Source organism: Homarus americanus, unplaced genomic scaffold (assembly GCF_018991925.1).
Source record: "Homarus americanus isolate GMGI-L3 unplaced genomic scaffold, GMGI_Hamer_2.0 scaffold34360, whole genome shotgun sequence".
NCBI lineage: Eukaryota > Metazoa > Arthropoda > Malacostraca > Decapoda > Nephropidae > Homarus > Homarus americanus.
The window spans coordinates 11,057-30,368 of record NW_024739403.1 but is presented as its reverse complement, the minus strand read 5'-3'; the positions used below and the strand labels follow the sequence as shown (position 1 = coordinate 30,368).

The 19,312-nt window shown below is 46.2% G+C and overlaps 1 protein-coding gene across 1 annotated transcript in view; it reads left to right on the top strand.

The window, feature by feature from the left end:
• Window positions 1–18,713, top strand: part of LOC121874603 (zinc finger CCCH domain-containing protein 13-like) — a 141,912-nt gene extending 123,199 nt beyond the window's left edge. The window contains exons 11-12 of the mRNA XM_042378829.1: window positions 18,069–18,142; window positions 18,384–18,713. Coding sequence (XP_042234763.1) covers window positions 18,069–18,142; window positions 18,384–18,698 — 389 coding nt within the window. The 3' untranslated portion in view covers window positions 18,699–18,713. The remainder of the gene's footprint in view (window positions 1–18,068; window positions 18,143–18,383) is intronic.
• Window positions 18,714–19,312: the final 599 nt, after the last annotated feature.

The following is a 19,312-nucleotide window of genomic DNA, read 5'->3' as shown; positions in this document are numbered from 1 at the left end:
ATATAACACCATTTCCCTTATGCGTTGAAAAATATTATCCATTTACGCTCTTATGGTAAAATATATCGCCCCTCTTGTGTTTACATTTACGTGAAAGATATCGTCTCCCTTCTCTCTTATTTTACGGTTTACAGCGATAATATTGTAGTTTTTTCAGGTTTACGTAAAAGTTATGGATTATTTTCTGGTTGTGTGGTTGAGGGTAATACTGTAGCTCTCTCTCTCTCTCTCTCTCTCTCTCTCTCTACCTCTCTCTCTCTCTCTCTCTCCACCTTCCTTTGAAAAAACAACAATATTTTCCGGGTTTTTGTTTGACGTCGACGTCAAAATGAAAAAATAAAAATAAATCTTGTTCGTGTTGACTTAGGCTGTATTGTCCGTTTTCATGCCCTCTGACTTCAGTTATATAGTGTGTTTGTTTATTTGCTTTGTTTGTGTTATATCTTTTGTTTGTTTAATTTTCCTGTTGTTTATTTTATTTATTTTTTATTTTTACTTGTGTGTTTGTTTGTTTATGTATGTTGCTTACTTTTATTTTGTTTATAGTATTGTTTGTTTCTCTTGTTTGTGTATGTGTGTTGTTTACCTTTCTCTTGTTTGTGTATGTGTGTTGTTTCACTTCTCTTGTTTGTGTATGTGTGTTGTTTACCTTTCTCTTGTTTGTGTATGCATGTTGTTTATCTTTCTCTTGTTTGTGTATGTGTGTTGTTTATCTTTCTCTTGTTTGTGTATGCGTGTTGTTTATCTTTCTCTTGTTTGTGTATGTGTGTTGTTTATCTTTCTCTTGTTTGTGTATATTGTGCTGTTTACCTTTCTCTTGTTTGTGTATGTGTGTTGTTTACCTTTCTCTTGTTTGTGTATGTGTGTTGTTACTTCTCTTGTTTGTGTATGTGTTTCCTTTCTCTTGTTTGTGTATGTGTGTTGTTTACCTTTCTCTTGTTTGTGTATGTGTGTTTACCTTTCTCTTGTTTTGTATGTGTGTGTTGTTTTCTGTTTGTGTATGTGTGTTGTTTACCTTTCTCTTGTTTGTGTATGTGTGTGTTGTTTTCTCTTGTTTGTGTATATTGTTGTTTTACCTTTCTCTTGTTTGTGTATGTGTGTTGTTTACCTTTCTCTTGTTTGTATGTGTTGTTTACCTTTCTCTTGTTTGTGTATGTGTGTTGTTTATCTTTCTCTTGGTTGTTTGCATGAGAGTTAAACCTTTTCTCTTGTTAACTTCAAATGGATATATTACATGTTAACTTCAAATGGATATATTACATGTTAACTTCAAATGGATATATTACATGTTAACTTCAAATGGATATATTACATGTTAACTTCAAATGAATATATTACATGTTAACTTCAAAAGATATAATATATTAAATGGATATAATTAATATTATAAAAGGATATATTACATGTTAACTTCAAATGGATATATTACATGTTAACTTCAAATGAATATATTACATGTTAACTAAAGGATATATTACATGTTAACTTCAAAGGATATATTACATGTTAACTTCAAATGAATACATGTTAACTCAAATGAATATATAACTTCAAATGGATATATTACATGTTAACTTCAAATGGATATATTACATGTTAACTTCAAATGATATATTACAACTTCAAATGGATATATTACATATTACAAATGGATATATCATATTACTTCAAATGGATATATTACATGTTAACTTCAAATGGATATATTACATATACTTCAATGGATATATTACATGTTAACTTCAAATGGATATATTACATGTTAACTTCAAATGAATATATTACATGTTAACTTCAAATGGATATATTACATGTTAACTTCAAATGGATATATTACATGTTAACTTCAAATGGATATATTACATGTTAACTTCAAATGGATATATTACATGTTAACTTCAAATGGATATATTACATAAACTTCAAATGGATATATTACATGTTAACTTCAAATGGATATATTACATGTTAACTTCAAATGGATATATTACATGTTAACTTCAAATGGATATATTACATGTTAACTTCAAATGAATATTATTAACTTCAAATGGATATATTACATGTTAACTTCAAATGGATATATTACATGTTAACTTCAAATGGATATATTACATGTTAACTTCAAATGGATATATTACATGTTAACTTCAAATGGATATATTACATGTTAACTTCAAATGAATATATTACATGTTAACTCAAATGGATATATTACATGTTAACTTCAAATGGATATATTACATGTTAACTTAAAAGGATATATTACATTTTAACTTCAAATGAATATATTACATGTTAACTTCAAATGGATATATTACATGTTAACTTCAAATGGATATATTACATGTTAACTAAAGGATATATTACATGTTAACTTCAAAAGGATATATTATATTAACTTCAAATGAATATATTAACTCAAATGGATATATTACATGTTAACTTCAAATGGATATATTACATGTTAACTTCAAAGGATATATATTACATGTTAACTTCAAAAGGATATATTACATGTTAACTTCAAATGAATATATTACATGTTAACTTTAAATGGATATATTACATGTTAACTTCAAAGGATATATTACATGTTAACTTCAAAAGGATATATTACATGTTAACTAAATGAATATATTACATGTTAACTCAAATGATTATACATGTTAACTTCAAATGGATATATTACATGTACTTCAAAAGGATATATTACATGTTAACTTCAAAAGGATATATTACATGTTAACTTCAAATGGATATATTACATATTAACTTCAAATGAATATATTACATGTTAACTTTAAATGGATATATTACATGTTAACTTCAAATGGATATATTATATTAACTTCAAAGGATATATTACATGTTAACTTCAAAAGGATATATTACATGTTAACTTCAAAGGGATATATTACATGTACTTCAAAAGGATATATCTTACTAAAAGGATATATTACATGTTAACTTCAAATGGATATATTACATGTTACTTCAAAGGATATATTACATGACTTCAAAGGATATATTACATGTTAACTTCAAATGAATATATTACATGTTAACTAAATGGATATATTACATGTTAACTAAAATGGATATATTACATGTTAACTTCAAAAGGATATATTACATGTTAACTTCAAAAGGATATATTACATGTTAACTTCAAATGAATATATTACATGTTAACTTCAAATGGATATATTACATGTTAACTTTAAATGGATATATTACATGTTAACTTCAAATGGATATATTACATGTTAACTTCAAAAGGATATATAATGTTAACTTCAAAAGGATATATTACATGTTAACTTCAAAAGGATATATTACATGTTAACTTCAAAAGGATATACTCTGTGTTTAAAGGAATATTCTCTTTCACTGGTATATTACAGCAGATATATTTTTTTACAGTGTATCTCTGTTGAATTATTCAGTTTTATATCAAAGGCGAAACTGATGATTAAACCTGTAATTGTAATTATTGTCATTACTACTTCTCATTACAACCGCGTGAACTATCTGTCTGTCTGTCTGTCTGTCTGTCTGTCTGTCTGTCTGTCTATCTGTCTGTCTGTGTCTGTGTGTTCACCTGTGTTGTTGTTATTATTATTGCTGTTATTAATGTTGTTGTGTTGTTATTATTTATTGGTGTTATTAAACCATTGGTGTTGTTGGATGAATGCCTAACTAACATTACTGTACATTTCCTCCATTCATCACCATGTTTACCTCCGGCTGTTGCCAATTATTACCTTGTGTACAGTAAACACTACAGAAATTGTTTATATTTACGTTCTGCTGTGAGGAAATTTGTCTTTGGTGTTGACGTTTTAAATGTGTGTGTGTGTGTGTGTGTGTGTGTGTGTGTGTGTGTGTGTGTGTGTGTGTGTGTGTGTGTGTGTGTGTACCACAGGACAGTTAAATGGGGGGGCAGGCAGAAAGAAACGAGGGGAGATGACGGCTCTGGGGTGGTGGTGGGAGGAGGGGTGAGGTGGACTGAGAATGTGAGGCAGTGGGTGAGAGTACTGTTAGAAAAGGGGGGAGGGGGCAACGGGTGAGACAGTACAGGAAGAGGCGACGTCCCACACCGCCATCATCATCACCTCTTCCCCAAAAAATCTCTCTTTGAACCAGACGTTTGCAAGCATCCCTCCCTCTCCTCCTTCCCCTCCCTCCTTCCTTCCCTCCCTCCTTCCTTCCTTCACCGCCTTCCTCCCTCCCCCTCCTTTCTCTCAGTCCCTCCCTCCGTTCCTCCTCTCCTTCAGCACAGACCAACCCCTGACCTCCATCTCTGACCTCTATCTCACCTCTCATCACCCTGACCTCATTCCCCCTGACCTCCATCTCTCTGACCTCCGTCTTCGACCTCTATCTCACCCTGAACTCGTCTCTCTCTGACCTCCGTCTCTGACCTCTATCTCACCCCTGACCTCTGTCTCTGACCTCCATCTCACCTGACCTCCATCTCTCTCTGACCTCTATCTCGCCCTGACCTCCGTCCTCTGACCTCTATCTCTGCCCCACCTCCGTCTCTGACCTCTATCTCGCCCTGACCTCCTGCCCTCTCTGTCCTCCACCTCCCTGACTTCCACCTCCTCCCTGACCTCCACCTCCTAGCCTCTACCCCTCCCTGACCTCCACCCCTCCTGACCTCCACCCGTCCCTGACCTCCACCTCCTGCTTCCCATCCTCCTGACCTCCACCTCCTGACCTCCACCCCTCAGCCTCTATCCCCTCCCTGACCTCCACCCTCCCCTGACCTCCACCCCCAGCCTCACCCCCCTGACCTCCACCTCAGCTCTCTACCCCTCCCCTGACCTCCACCCTCTCCTGACCTCCACCCCCGCCCTGACCTCCACCTCCTAGCCTCACCTCCTGACTTCCACCCTCCCTGACTTCCACCCTCCTGACCTCCACCTCCTGACCTCCACCCTCCTGACCTCCACCTGCCTCTGACCTCCACCTCCTCTGACTCCACCTCCTGACCTCCACCCCTCCTGACCTCCACCCTCCCTGACCTCTACCCTCCTCTGACCTCCACCCTGCCCTGACCTCCTCCACCCTCCCTGACTTCCACCTACCTGACCTCCACCCTCCTGACCTCCACCCTCCTCGACCTCCACCCTCCCTGACCTCCACCCTCCCACCTCCACCCTGCCCTGACCTCCACCCCTGCCCTGACCTCACCCCCCTCCTGACTTCCACCTCTGACCTCCACCTCCTCGACCTCCACACCCTCCTCGACTCCACCTCCCTGGCCTCCACCTCCCTGATCTCCACCTCCCAACCTCCACCTCTCCTGACCTCCACGCCTCTGTCCTCCACATCTCCCTCCTCTTTTCCTGACCTCCACCTCTCTGACCTCCCACCTCTCCCTGATTTCCACCTTCTCTGACCTCCACACCTCTCTGACTTCCACGCGTCCCTGGCCTCCATATCACCCTGAACTCCATCGCCTCTTGACCACCCTCCCCGTCCTCCACCTCTCCCTGGCCTCCACATCTCCCTTACCTCCACCTCTCTCTGGCCTCCACGCTTCCCTGGCCTCCATCCCCTGTTCCATCCCTCCCTTTCCGCTCAGGTTACACAGTCCATCGCTAAATTTGTCGTCTTTCTTCCTCCCATTGTCCACCTCTTTCCCTTTATCCCCTTCCCCACCATCACCTGCACTTCCCAATTCATTACTGCCCTCCCACATACCCTCCCACCCACACTGTACCTCCCACCCATTACCTCCATCGGCTCTCAGTAGTAACTAGGCAGTGGCTGCATGCACTCAATGACCTCCGTTGGCTGTGCCTGTAGGGGTGGGGGTGTATGATAAATAATGGTGAATGATGGGGTGGTTGTGGTGGGAGGTAGGGAGGAGGGGGAGGTAGTGATGGGGTGTGGGAGGCAGGGAGTGAATGTGGGATGAGGGCAGGATGGTGTGGGAGGCAGGGAGGAGGTGGATGAGGGCAGTGATGGTGTGGGAGGCAGTGGGAGGAGGGGAGGTAGTGATGGGTGGGAGGCAGGGAGTGAGAGGGAGGTAGTGATTGGGGAGGGCAGGGAGTGGGAGGTGGGAGGTAGTGATGGTGTGGGTGGCAGTGGGAGGAGGTGGGGAGGTGGTGGTGGGAGGTGGGGAGGAGAGGGGAGGTAGTGAGGTGGGAGGTAGTGATGGTGTGGGAGGTAGGGAGTGAGTGGGGAGGTAGTGGAGGTAGGGGAGGCAGTGGGAGTGAGTGGGAGGTAGGGAGGAGGGGAGGTAGGGAGGGAGGTGGGGAGGTAGTGATGGGGGGAGGCAGGGGAGGAGGGAGGTAGTGATGGGGGGAGTGGGAGGTAGGAAGGGGAGGCAGGGAGGAGGGAAGAGGTGGTGGGGAGGCAGGGAGTGAGAGGGAGGTAGTGATGGTGGGGAGGCGGAGGGAGGGGGAGTGGGAGGTAGTGATGGTGTGGGAGGCAGGGAGTGGGGGAGGCAGGGTAGGGAGGCAGGGAGGAGAGGGAGGTAGTGATGGTGTGGGAGGCAGTGGGAGGAGGAGGGGAGGTAGTGATGGTGGGAGGCAGGGAGGGAGGGAGGTAGGGGAGGGAGGGGAAGGGGAGAGGGAGGGAGTGTGGGGAGGGAGAGGGAGGTGATGGTGTGGGAGGCAGGGGAGGGAGTGGGAGGTAGTGATGGGTGGGGAGGCAGGGGAGGGAGGGAGGCAGTGGTGGTGTGGGAGGCAGGGAGGAGGGGGAGGCAGGGGGGGAGTGAGGAGAGAGGCAGGGTGTGGGAGGGAGGGAGGGTGAGGAGGTAGGGGGGGAGGAGGAGGGAGGTGGGGGGAGGTAGGGGAGGGGAGGGGAGGCAGGGTGGGGTGGGGAGGGAGGGAGGGAGGCAGTGGTGTGGTAGGCAGTGGGAGTGGAGTGAGGGAGGCAGTGGTGGTGTGGGAGGCAGTGGGAGTGAGTGAGGGAGGCAGTGGTGGTGTGGGAGGCGGTGGGAGTGAGGGAGGTAGGCGAGGTGCGGCAACATTGTGTGGCGCGTGGATCGCGGCGAGAGAGGGAGGCCGCCTGCGTGGTGGTGGTGGAGGAGGAGGTAGCAGCAGTGAGGGCGGAGTGGGTCGTGAGGCTCAGTGTGGCCTCAGCACGCGTCACGGGTGGCAGCTGGAGGTCTGCCACACCTCAACTCTTCTTACCACCTGTGTATCTGCCAGCTGGACCACGCCCCCTCCACCACCACCCGCCCACTCCTAACTCCTCCACGCTTGACGTGTGCCTTCTTCCATCTCCCCCCTGGCCACGTCCCCAGCGTGCTTTAGGCGGTACAACCTCAAAGAGTGACTCGTGAGCCAGACGTGCACGGGGAGGTACTAAACAACCAGGTCCTCCTCCATCAGTAGTAGGCGTGGATAAGCCGCTCTCTTGTACATAAACAGCCAGGAAACCGTGTATGTGTTCACAGTGATAAGGCAAGGCCCATGTACTCTCCACAAACCATAATAGAATCTCTCTTGTGGATGTACTTGAACACTTGATGTTGTACTGTTAGTCGTGCGTGGTGGTGTAAGGGGGTGTGCCATCAATACTGTAGCGAGTGTGTGTGTCGCGGGGAGGAGGAAGGTAGACACCAAGTGTCAACACAGAGGCGTTACGCCGAGATGAGACTGTTACTCATTCACCAGTGTGTGTGTGTACTCTCTTGTCCGCCCACCTGAGGGAGTGAGGGAGTCTCCGGAGTTGTGAAGGGAGTTTGTGAGGTCATTAGGTGACATAGCGACAGAAGAGTGACGTAAGGCACTCATGGGGGACACGTGAGTGACGGTCGGCCCTGCAGGACACTTGAAGGAGGAGGAATTGACGATGGGTATCATAGAGAGAACAGTAGTGATGAATTAGTGAGGGTGGGAACTGATAACGGTAGAGTGATGGTAGGAGTGAATGTAGACAGGGACACTAAGAGTGATGGGGGGGGAATTTATGAGTTACTCAGAGTGACGGAAAGAAGTAATGAGTGACAGTCGACGGAGAACTAAGGCAATGATTTCAGAACATTTATGAATAAAAGCAAAGTGGTTGAGAAAATCAAGAGTGACAGTAGTGGCAAATGGAACAGACGGGTGACGGACAGTGACAAAGAGGGAACTAAAAAACGAGTGATAGATGGAACTTAAAATTGACAGTAGAGAGTGCAGACTAGATAGCACTAGTAGAAGCAGGACACCTCCTCCTCCTCCTCCTCCTCCTCGTTCTCCTCTTCTCGTCTTCCTCCTCCTCCTCCCCCGTGTTAGCATGACCTTCAAAAAAAAAAACTGGTCTCGTGTCGGAATGCTTCAAGGTCGCGAGGGAGAATATTTGCCAATGTCGGGAATGTGTGACACAGTACCTGGCCCCAGTGTCGACTCGGGGAGGAAATGAGGAACACTGTAAACACTAACCCCCCCCACCCCCTCTCCCCCACCCCCTCTCCCCCACTCCTCTCCCTCCCCACCCCCTCTCCCCCATTCTCCTCTCCCCACCCACTTTCCTCCTCACCCCTCAGACGTAGAGTGAATGTGTGTGAGAGAGAGAGGCAATGCGATACCCAAGGACGACTTTTTTTGTCTGCATCGTTTGGCGCATTACTGTGGGAGGGGGTGGGGGGGGTGGGGGTGTAGAGTAGAGTGTTAAAGGCTTGTATGGGGTTTAATGATGTGGGTGGTGTGGGAGGTGTATGAGGCAGTGTGTGTGTGTAGTGTGGTGGCAGAGTCAGTAATGAGTGGTGGCGGGTCTGGACCAACAAGTGGCCGAGATTCTCCGTGATCAATACGCGTGCGGGGGCCGGAAGGAAGGATCAGGCCCACACACACACACACACACACGAGTTACAGTTTCCACCACCCACTCTCACCGATAATGTTGTAGCCGCCCACTCACTCCGCCCACACCACCCACCCACACAACCTGTCCCCACCCTCTTCTTCTATGACCCATAAAGTTACCTACCCCTGGCAGGTATCGTCGCGTCAGGCACACAAAGGAAACAGAGATAAACTACTAACGCTCGTAGACTATCATGAATTGTTTACCCTCGTGACTCATTCGGAATACTTAAAGTCAGGAGTCAAGATCAGTGAGTGTCTATATCGTGGTGTGTCGTGGGTGGTGAGCGGGATGAGGAAGTGTTCGGCCTGGAGAGCCAGACGTCTGCCCGTCAGGTGAGGATTGACTACCACCAGATGCTCCTCCTCCACCGTCATGGAAACATAGACCCTCGCTTGTATAAACCACCGCTATACGTGGATCATGGTCAAGATCCTCTTCAGGAATGTGATGGGCTACGGTGAGTCTTGTCTTGTTATGGTAGGTTAGGTTAGGTCTTGTTATGGTAGGTTAGGTTAGGTCTTGTTATGGTAGGTTGGGTTAGGTCTTGTTATGGTGGGTTAGGTTAGGTCTTGTTATGGTAGGTTAGGTTAGGTCTTGTTATGGTAGGTTAGGTTTGTTCTTGTTATGGTAGGTTAGGTTAGGTCTTGTTATGGTAGGTTAGGTTAGGTCTTGTTATGGTAGGTTGTGTTGTGGGTCTTGTTATGGTAGGTTAGGTTAGGCTCTTGTTATGGTAGGTTGCTAGGCCTTGCTATGGTGGGGTTAGGTTAGGCCTTGTTATGGCAGGTTAGGTTTGTTCTCATATGGTAGGTTAGGTTAGTCTTGTTATGGTAGGTTAGGTTTGTTCTTGTTATGGTAGGTTAGGTTTGGTCTTGTTATGGTAGGTTAGGTTTGTTCTTGTTATGGTAGGTTAGGTTAGGTCTTGTTATGGTAGGTTAGGTTAGGTTAGGTCTTGTTATGGTAGGTTAGGTTAGGTTAGGTCTTGTTATGGTAGGTTACGCCTCTTGTTGACTTAGGTCGCTCGATGTAATTAAGAGTTGTTGTGGTTACTTTAGATATATTTTACGTGTATGTTATATGATAATATATTTGTACATGTGTCCGGGATACCAAACATACCGGCTAAGATCTGTTAACTATCTGAAGCATCATGCACAGTTACACGAGCTTTCCTTCATTACACTTATCATTTCCTTTATTCCTTTGTCACTTACCTATTGCTCTGCCTCAATATACCGGTTTCTAGTTCCTGTCTGCCAGTGGGGTTATAATAGACATGTAAGCGCTGATCATAGAATACCATTGACATATAAAGGACTCCACTACCTGTTCCACCACAGTAATCCACCAGACATTACCTTGACCTACACCAAGGCTTCACCTCTAAGTTGTTATGTAACGAATGCATTATTTTACTATATCTTTTACTGTTATCTTGTGTTATTTATAAGTACTGTGTGTAGTATTAGTTGTGATGTACTGTACAGTCAAGCCTTCATATGTGTGTGTGTGTGTGTGTGTGTGTGTGTGTGTGTGTGTGTGTGTGTGTGTGTGTGTGTGTGTGTGTGTGTGTGTGTGTGTGTGTGTGTGTGTGTGTGTGTGTGTGTGTGTGTGTGTGTGTGTGTGTGTGTGTGTGTGTGTGTGTGTGTGTGTGTGTGTGTGTGTGTGTGTGTGTGTGTGTGTGTGTGTGTGTGTGTGTGTGTGTGTGTGTGTGTGTGTGTGTGTGTGTGTGTGTGTGTGTGTGTGTGTGTGTGTGTGTGTGTGTGTGTGTGTGTGTGTGTGTGTGTGTGTGTGTGTTCTAATCCTTACTCAGGTGTGGCATTTGGAAACCTTGTAAAAGTAAATCACGAACTAACATTCATTGGGAAGCCACAGGTACTTTGTCTGTGTGTGTACATTGCACTTATATGGTTAAGAGTTGAACTGATCCCGAAAAAAAAAAACATAACTAGGTTAGCATTTTTTTTAAACATGGGCCTGTGTCTAAACATTGGGGTAAACATTGAATTATAATTTTTTTTCATAGATCTTCAACATTTGAATGAATCACTTTAGGCCTAGATGATGTAAAATACCATTATTATTAGTATTATTATTATTACAATATTTTCTTCTTATTAAATGTTTGGGCCACCAGTGCCAGCCTTACCCCATGACCTTCAAGGCACAGTGCAGTGAGGCAACGTTCGCGATACTGTATGCTGCACCTGCTCGGTTTATTGATGGTTTGGCTGAATTGTGTGTGTGAGAGAGAGAGAGAGAGAGAGAGAGAGAGAGAGAGAGAGAGAGAGAGAGAGAGAGCAAACTGGTTCATCAAGGATCTCCTGAACCAGTGAGTCGGTTAACTATCAGCGAACCAGAGTCAGTGAATCAACAAAGCAGTGAACCAGCGGAACAGTAAAGCAAAGAAGCAGTGAACAAGTTAACTACCAAAACAGTGAAGCAAAGAAGCCGTGAACCACCAAAACAGTGAGCCAGTGAAGCAAAGAAGCCGTGAACCACCAAATCAGTGAACCAGTGAAGCAAAGAAGCCGTGAACCACCAAAAGAGTGAAGCAGTGAACCACCAAAAGAGTGAACCAGTGAAGCAAAGAAGCAGTGAACAAGTTAACCACCAAAGCAGTGAAGCAAAGAAGCAGTGAACCACCAAAAGAGTGAACCAGTGAAGCAGTGAATCGACGAATGGGCGTTTCTCTCCAACAAGTCATTAGGTCGGTCTAGATCTCGTTAGGCCTAAGTCGCTTGCTGATGCTGACGTGGTTATTGGCTGGCGTTAGGGACCTCAGGGCTCAAGAGATGGGTCTTTTAGAGTAACCCTAAAATAGCCCCCAATTTAACCTTAAAATAGCCCCAGTGTAGTTCACAAATAGCACCTAAATAACTCCAGCGTACTCTCCAAATAGCCCCCAATGTAGTCCCTAAATAGCCCCGACATAGTTCCCAAATAGTCCCAACCGTCCAACGTAGCCCCGAGGAAGCACCGGTGTTGTTCCCCCTTAGCTCTAATGTAGCCCCAAGGAAGTCATAATGTACTGTAGTCTGAAGGAAATCCCAACGAAGTCCCAACGTATAGCCTCCATTTTAGTCCCAACATAGTCCTAGATTGTCTCATCCGTAGCCCCCAATATAATCAGAGTCTTTAAGCCTATTGTAGCCCCGTGTGTTTTTAAGTAGTCCCCACAATGAGTTAGCCCCTACCCACATCCCCCCCTCCTCCTTCCATAGAGCCATCACCAATAACCCCACCCACAACCCCCACCCACAACCCCCACCCACAACCCCCACCCACAACCCCCACCCACAACCCCCACCCACAACCCCCACCCACAACCCCCACCCACAACCCCCCACCCACACCCCCACCCACAATCCCACCAACAACCCCCACCCCACCCACAACCCCCACCCACAACCCCCCACCCACCCACCCCACCCACAACCCCACCCACACCCCCCACCCCCACCCAAATTCACTCAGGGGGACTGAGCCTGAGAAGACTTATCTGCCTAATACTTTATATAATCAATGAGATAAACCAAATGATCCGGAGAGAGAGAGAGAGAGAGAGAGAGAGAGAGAGAGAGAGAGAGAGAGAGATAGAGAGAGAGAGGCCTTGTCTGTCTGTCTCAGGTTTTGTTGGGTCTCTCCCAAGTTGCTGACACTACTACCACCACCACTACCACCAAAGGATGTGTGGTATTAGGCAGGCAGGATGGCTTGGGAGATAATGTAGAGAGACTGAGAGAGAATCAGGGAGATAACGTAGGAGAGACTAGAGAGATAATGGGAGATAACGTAGGAGAGACTAGAGAGATAATGGGAGATAACGTAGGAGAGACTAGAGAGATAATGGGAGATAAATGTAAGAGAGACTAGAGAGATAATGGGAGATAACGTAGAGACTAGAGAGATAATGGGAGATAACGTAGGAGAGACTAGAGAGATAATGGGAGATAACGTAGGAGAGACTAGAGAGATAATGGGAGATAACGTAGGAGAGACTAGAGAGATAATGGGAGATAACGTAGGAGAGACTAGAGAGATAATGGGAGATAAACGTAGGAAGTCGTGAGAGATAAAACAACGTATGAGAAATAAAATTTGAACCATATTGGAGGTAAAAAGAAAGAGCCTTGAGAAATTAAGCAACAAAGACCACCCCACTCCACTCACCCCACCCCACTCACCCCACCCCACTCACCCACCACTCCACCCCACCCCACCCACTCCACCCCACCACCCCACCCACCCCACCCCACCCCAGCCCACCCCACCCCACTTCACCACCCCACCCACTCACCCCACCCCACCCCACCCTCCCCACTCCACCACCCCACTCCACTCCACCCCACCCCACCCACTCACCCCACCCCACCCACCTGCACCCCACCCCACCCACTCCACCCCACCCCACCCCACCCACCACTCCCACCCCACCCACCCACCCCACCCCACCCCATCCCTCCTCCCCACCCACCCACCCCACCCACCACCCCACCCCACCCACCCACCCCACCCCACTCCACCACCCCACCCACCCACCACCCTCCCCCCACCCACCCACCCACCACTCCACCCCCACCACCCACCCACTCCAATTCTTTCACTCCCACCCTCCCCACCACCCACTCCACTCATCCCACCTCTCCCACTCACCCCACCCACCACACCACCCCACCCACTCACCCCCACCCCACACCCACCACCCCACCACCACCCCACCCCACCCCCACCTCACCCACGCCACTCACCCCACCCCTTCCCTTACTCACCCCACCCCACCCACCCACCCCACCCACCACCTCACCCCACTCCACTCACCTCCCCACCACCCCACCCACCCACCCCACCCCACTCCACCCACCCACCCACCACCCCACCCACCACCCCACCCACCCACCCCACCCACCACCCCACCCCACCCACTCACCCCACCTATTCCACTCCACCCCACCCAGCCCTGCTCACCCCACCCCACCCACTCACCCCACCACCATCTCACCCCACTCACCCCACTCCACCACCCCACTCTATTCCACTCAATCCCACCCACCTGACTCACCCCCACCCCCACTCCACTCACCCCACCCACTCACCCTCTCTCCACCCCACTCACCCCACTCCACTCACCCTACACCACTCACCCCACACCACTCACCCCACTCACCCAGGTTATATGCTGGTGAGAAGGGTGACACCGTCTTAACACCGCAACAGAACCCCTTGCTGTCATTGGAGACTTGTTAGTAGACGTGGAGGTACAGTAGCGGGTGACCCTTCTGTTTAGGGACGAGAGCTTGTGTTTATCTGTGTCCCTTCCTTCCTACGTGTCTCTTCTCTACCTATTCTCTTTTATCTTAATCTCTTTCATTTTTATCTTCTCATTCTAGTCTTATATGTTTTCGTTATGTCTATATTTTTCCTTTTTTTTCATTTGTTGCAAGAGTCGTTTTTATGTTGTGGTCAAATCTGTTAATGTTGGGATTTTATGTTGATGATAATGATGATGATGATGATGATGATGATGATGATGATGATGTTGATGATGATGATGATGATGATGATGATGATGATGATGATGATGATGATGATGATGATGATATAGTGTGTTTGTCACCCTCCAATAAACACTCTAATGTAGCTTGTGTTGTGGAGACTTGTAAAATAGTAGTTATATTTTACCACTGATACGCTTTTAACGCTTACTTCTGCTACTGCTACTCTTCCTGCTCCCGCCCCCCCGTCTTCCTCCTCCTTAAGCCCTCCCCCTTCTTCCTACTTCCCTCTTCCTGCTATCCCACTCTTCTAATCTTCCCCCCTCTTCCACCACCACCACCACCACCACCACTTGACGGAACAGCTAGGTAGGGGTTTACCAGGTCGTTGGCATCAGTGGCGACGACCTGTTGTAAAGGTCGACGCCCCCGCCCCCTGCCCCTCCTGTGGTGTACACTTGTGATATATTAGTGCTCTATTGATGCTAGAGGCTGTGTGGGTGTGTGATCCTCTGGCCTGGTATGGTGGAGGTGGGGTTACTGGCCCTTGATCATGTGATATCTCTCTCTTCTATATATATATATATATATATATATATATATATATATATATATATATATATATATATATATATATATATATATATATATTAAATCACCTGTTGTATTTTGTATGCAACTTCACCTTTGTCTTATTCCTGGATAATAATTTATCTCTTTTGGTTTTTGTATTTATTTTTATTCTTTTATTTTTTACTTTTGTTTACTTTTTGTTTACTCTGCATCACCTAACCTAACCTAACCTAACCTTACCTCACCTCACCTGAAGTACGGTAGGGAATGGTGTTTAATATCTTCCTACCCGTCCGTCCGTCTCTTATCTTCCTCTCTCTCTCTCTAGAACATAAAAGAAACATCATTTTATCCCTCGGACTTATAACACGGAGCAAAACTCATGTATATATATATTCCTTTGATCAAAGTTCACAATATGCTTCTGGACTCTCGGTGAAAAAAGGCGTCTTTTAATCTTTTTTATATGATTGTTATTTCTCCTTTCTGTCGTCTGTCTGGTATTTTCTGTCTCTTTTGTTGTATTTCTGTCTCTTCTATGGTATTTCTGTCGTTTCTCTGGTATTTTAGTTTCAGATTCTCGCCACAAAGGTTCTTCGTTTTCTTCAGTGGTAAGAGACCTGACCTTACGTGTGGGTTATGAAGGAGGGGGAGAAGTGGGAGGGTTTTATGGAGGGGGGAGGTAGGTCATGGAGGGGAGGAGGAGGAGGGTCATGGGGAAGGGGAGGATGGAGGGGAGGAGGAGGGTCATGGAGGGGGAGGAGGAGGGGTCATGGAGGGGAGGAGGAGGAGGGTCAGCGGAGGGGAGGAGGAGGAGGGTCATGGAGGGGAAGGTTGGAAGGGATGTAGGGAGAGAAGAAGAAGAGAAAAAGAAGGACGGGGAGAGGATAGTGACAGAGAGGGAGATGAGAGGGGTAGGGAAGGAGGAGAAGGAAAGCAGAAGGGAAGGAAGGCCATGGAGGTGGAAGATGAAGGCAGACGGAGACGGGGAGACTCGAGGAAGTGGAAAATTGATAAAAGGGAGGAAGGAGAGGGCTGGGAGGAGGAGGAGGAGGTGGTGGTGGGGCGGGTAATGGGAGGTTCATGAGAGAGAGAGAGAGAGAGAGAGAGAGAGAGAGAGAGAGAGAGAGAGAGAGCCACCACCATTACTTCCACCACCACCATTACTACTACCACCATTACCACCATCACCATTACCACCATCACCAACACACTGACGCGGGAACACTCGAATAAGTTAAATGTTTGGCGTCATATCCGTAGACTTGTGTTGCGTCGTACCGTAGCCGTTGTGTCGTCTCATTGATATAACGTCGTTGTTTTTGTTGTTAATATAATATGACAGTGTTTTTGTTAGTGGTTTATTAGGTATTATAGGGTATTATTTTGTTTGTGTGTTTGTTTAGTAGATAAAACGGTATTTTTTTTATTTATTTGTTAGGGTATGACTTTTTTTTTAATATTTTTTACACACTTTTTTTTTTAGTTCAGTGTTAGATAATTATATACCATCCTTACGTTAATTCAAAATACAGTATATGAGAGAGAGAGAGAGAGAGAGAGAGAGAGAGAGAGAGAGAGAGGGGGGGCTATTTCTACAGAGTCAACACGCGGTAATGTAGGTGTACTGTATGTTGTGTTGAGTGGCGGCCCATACACTGATCAATATTCTCTGATGACCCCTCGTGTTGGCTGGCTGGGGAGGGGGAGGAAATGCACTGCTTACCCCCCTTCCCTCTTATCCCCCACTCACCCCTTCCCTCTCATCCCCCACTCCACCCCACTTCACACTTTAATAATCCAGGCTCAGTTGCAGGTGAATTTTAACATGCATCTTGTTTTTATCTTTTACTGCAGTTTGATTTTTATTTATTTTATTTCCTGTCTCAAGTACACAGTTGAATCCTTTGTAAGAGTTCAAGTGCAGTGGAATGTTATGGTATCGGGTGTTTTTCTGTCAGGTGTCGTGAAGGTCGAGTGGTTACAATGCCTCGATTTCTTTCCTAATGGTCGTTGGTTCAATTCCGGGGTACCTAACGTTGCAGTTGAGGAAGTGAAGATGGTCGAGTGCAGTGCCGGCAGTTGGTGTTTGTTGATATACTGTATTATGACTCAACCTTTATACCGGCTCAGGTGTTGTGTGTACTGTCTGTCTGTCTGTCTGTCTGTCTGTCTGGTGCCTCATTTGACTCTTAATTAAGGAATGAATATAGACCAAGTTTGTGTGTTTTGGGATAAGATAGATAGAAAGACAAATAGATAGATAGATAGATAGATAGATGGATAGATAAATTTTTTCATTAGTTTCTATGTAAGTTTGGTGTCGTGTTTTGCAGCGTCGGGGCCAATGGCGGATTTTATTTGATTGGAATCGCGTATTTTTTTTTTTTTAGATATTCATTAACACACACACACACACACACAGAACAGTGATTTACGTGGGGGATAGGATAGATGGATGTGTGGGGGAGGTGGATGATGGATGAAAGAGAGAGAGCGAGAGAGAAAACGGGAGTAGAATGAATGGAGATGATGGAATAGGAAGAGGTTGATGAGTGGAGGAGGAGGAGGAGGAGGAGGGGCGGATTTGGAGGGAAGAAGAGGAAGAAATGAGTGAGAGGGAAAGAGAGGAAGACAAGAAGAAATGAGTGGGAGAGGAGGAATGGAAGGAGAGTGGAAGAGGAAGGAGGAGGAAGAAGAAAGGAACAGGGAGGAGGAGGAAGAAGGGGGAAAGAGGGGAGAGGAAGAAAGTAGAGAATAACACAGCACAGTATAAGAAAGGGAGGCGAGGGGTGAGGTGAGGTGAAGGGAGGGGGAGGGGTGAGGTGGTCAGGTCCGACCCAGAGGGGATAGCCCAGAAAACCTATCTGGCCAGGGATAGATTGGATTTGTGTCCGGCTCCTGCTCTGGTGACCATCAGTGCTTCACTACCTCGCCATGGCCGGGATTGATTACTGGTGGCCGGATAGATCGTGTGGCCGGATAGATCGTGTGGCCGGATAGATCATTTGGTCGGGTAGTTGACCCAACGGAGTAGATGTTTGATAAGAGTTAATTTTGTGACGAAGTAGATGGCGTTGCTGGGTAGATAATTTAACTTAATTTCTTTCTTTCTTTCCAACAGCTTATAAACATGTGGTCGAGGTACAGGTGTTAACATGGGCGTCTCTTGTGTCCTTACAGAGAATGTTGGTGATCGAGGCCGTGCTGGCGAACCCTCTCCTGACCGCGCCTCCCTCAAACGTCTACCCGACCAGGTACAGTAACCGCCCCTCCTCCTCCCCGTTGTACTCCTCTTTATGTGTCATGCTATAATATTCCTGTGTCTCCCAGTTTCCTATGTGTCCCCAAGGATCTCTATGTATCCTCTATCATGTGTTAGTTTTGTGTCTGACGGCTAGAGGTCTAAGTCATGGGTTGGAGTCAGTGTAATGTGATTCTCTTGTGTAATTTGTTATTTATTTTTTCACTTCTCATTTGTTGGGGGTCTTCTGGCAGGCTGAGGGTCGAACGGGTATAGGCGGGGATTCTGCCGACTCTACTCTCAGCGGTAGCGACGGGCGTGGTGGGCGGCGGCGTGTGGGCGGCGAGGAGAGGGACAAGTCTCACAAGAGGAAGTCCAACTTGAACCGCTCCACTACTAGCGAGGAGCCCGCCGCTGACCTCTTCCCTCCCACACACCCCAGTGACAGCAACGGTGAGTACCAACACCTCCACACACTTCTTAAGGCTGGTGTACAGCTCTGGCGACACAACCAGAAGATACTTTTATCAAGGTTCATCACAGCCTCAACACCTGTAATTAAGCTATAATCAACCATTTAATCTCACGAATATTAAAAAAACTCACACCAGTAAATTATCATGCACACAATATTATTTACTCGGGAAAGTTAGTAAGGAATATACAGCAGAGATCTCAGCCCGACAACTCTTGAGGTTTTCACTAAATTGTTATGATTTTCGCCATAGAACTGAACAAAATCGTGGATGGGTTACGACAATTCACGTGCTTGGAACTGTTCCCTAATTTCAGTGTCTTACCTTAAATATTTACCTTAGTTGGTAATGTGAGAACCAATACCTGGCTTATGTTAGCGACACCCAGGTAATGATGGCGGGATATATACTGTAGATACAGTTTCTCTCTGATATACTCTCTATAGTGTGAACTTTAATACGTTGTGTCTCAGTTATGGTAAAATTTATGTACGAATCTTGGGGACTGTCGGTGCTGTTCTCTAAGGTATCGCCGATATTGGGCTGTCAGCAGAGCAGTGCATCAGGTATATTAAATGTCAGATAGGTATCGTGGCGGTGGTGGTATTCACAGTATGCGCGAGCCTCTGGTGTTTAACATTTACAGTCCATAGCCGTCGTAAATGTCAGGCGTTTATGGAATCTCTGCATCCTCATGGCCACGATAC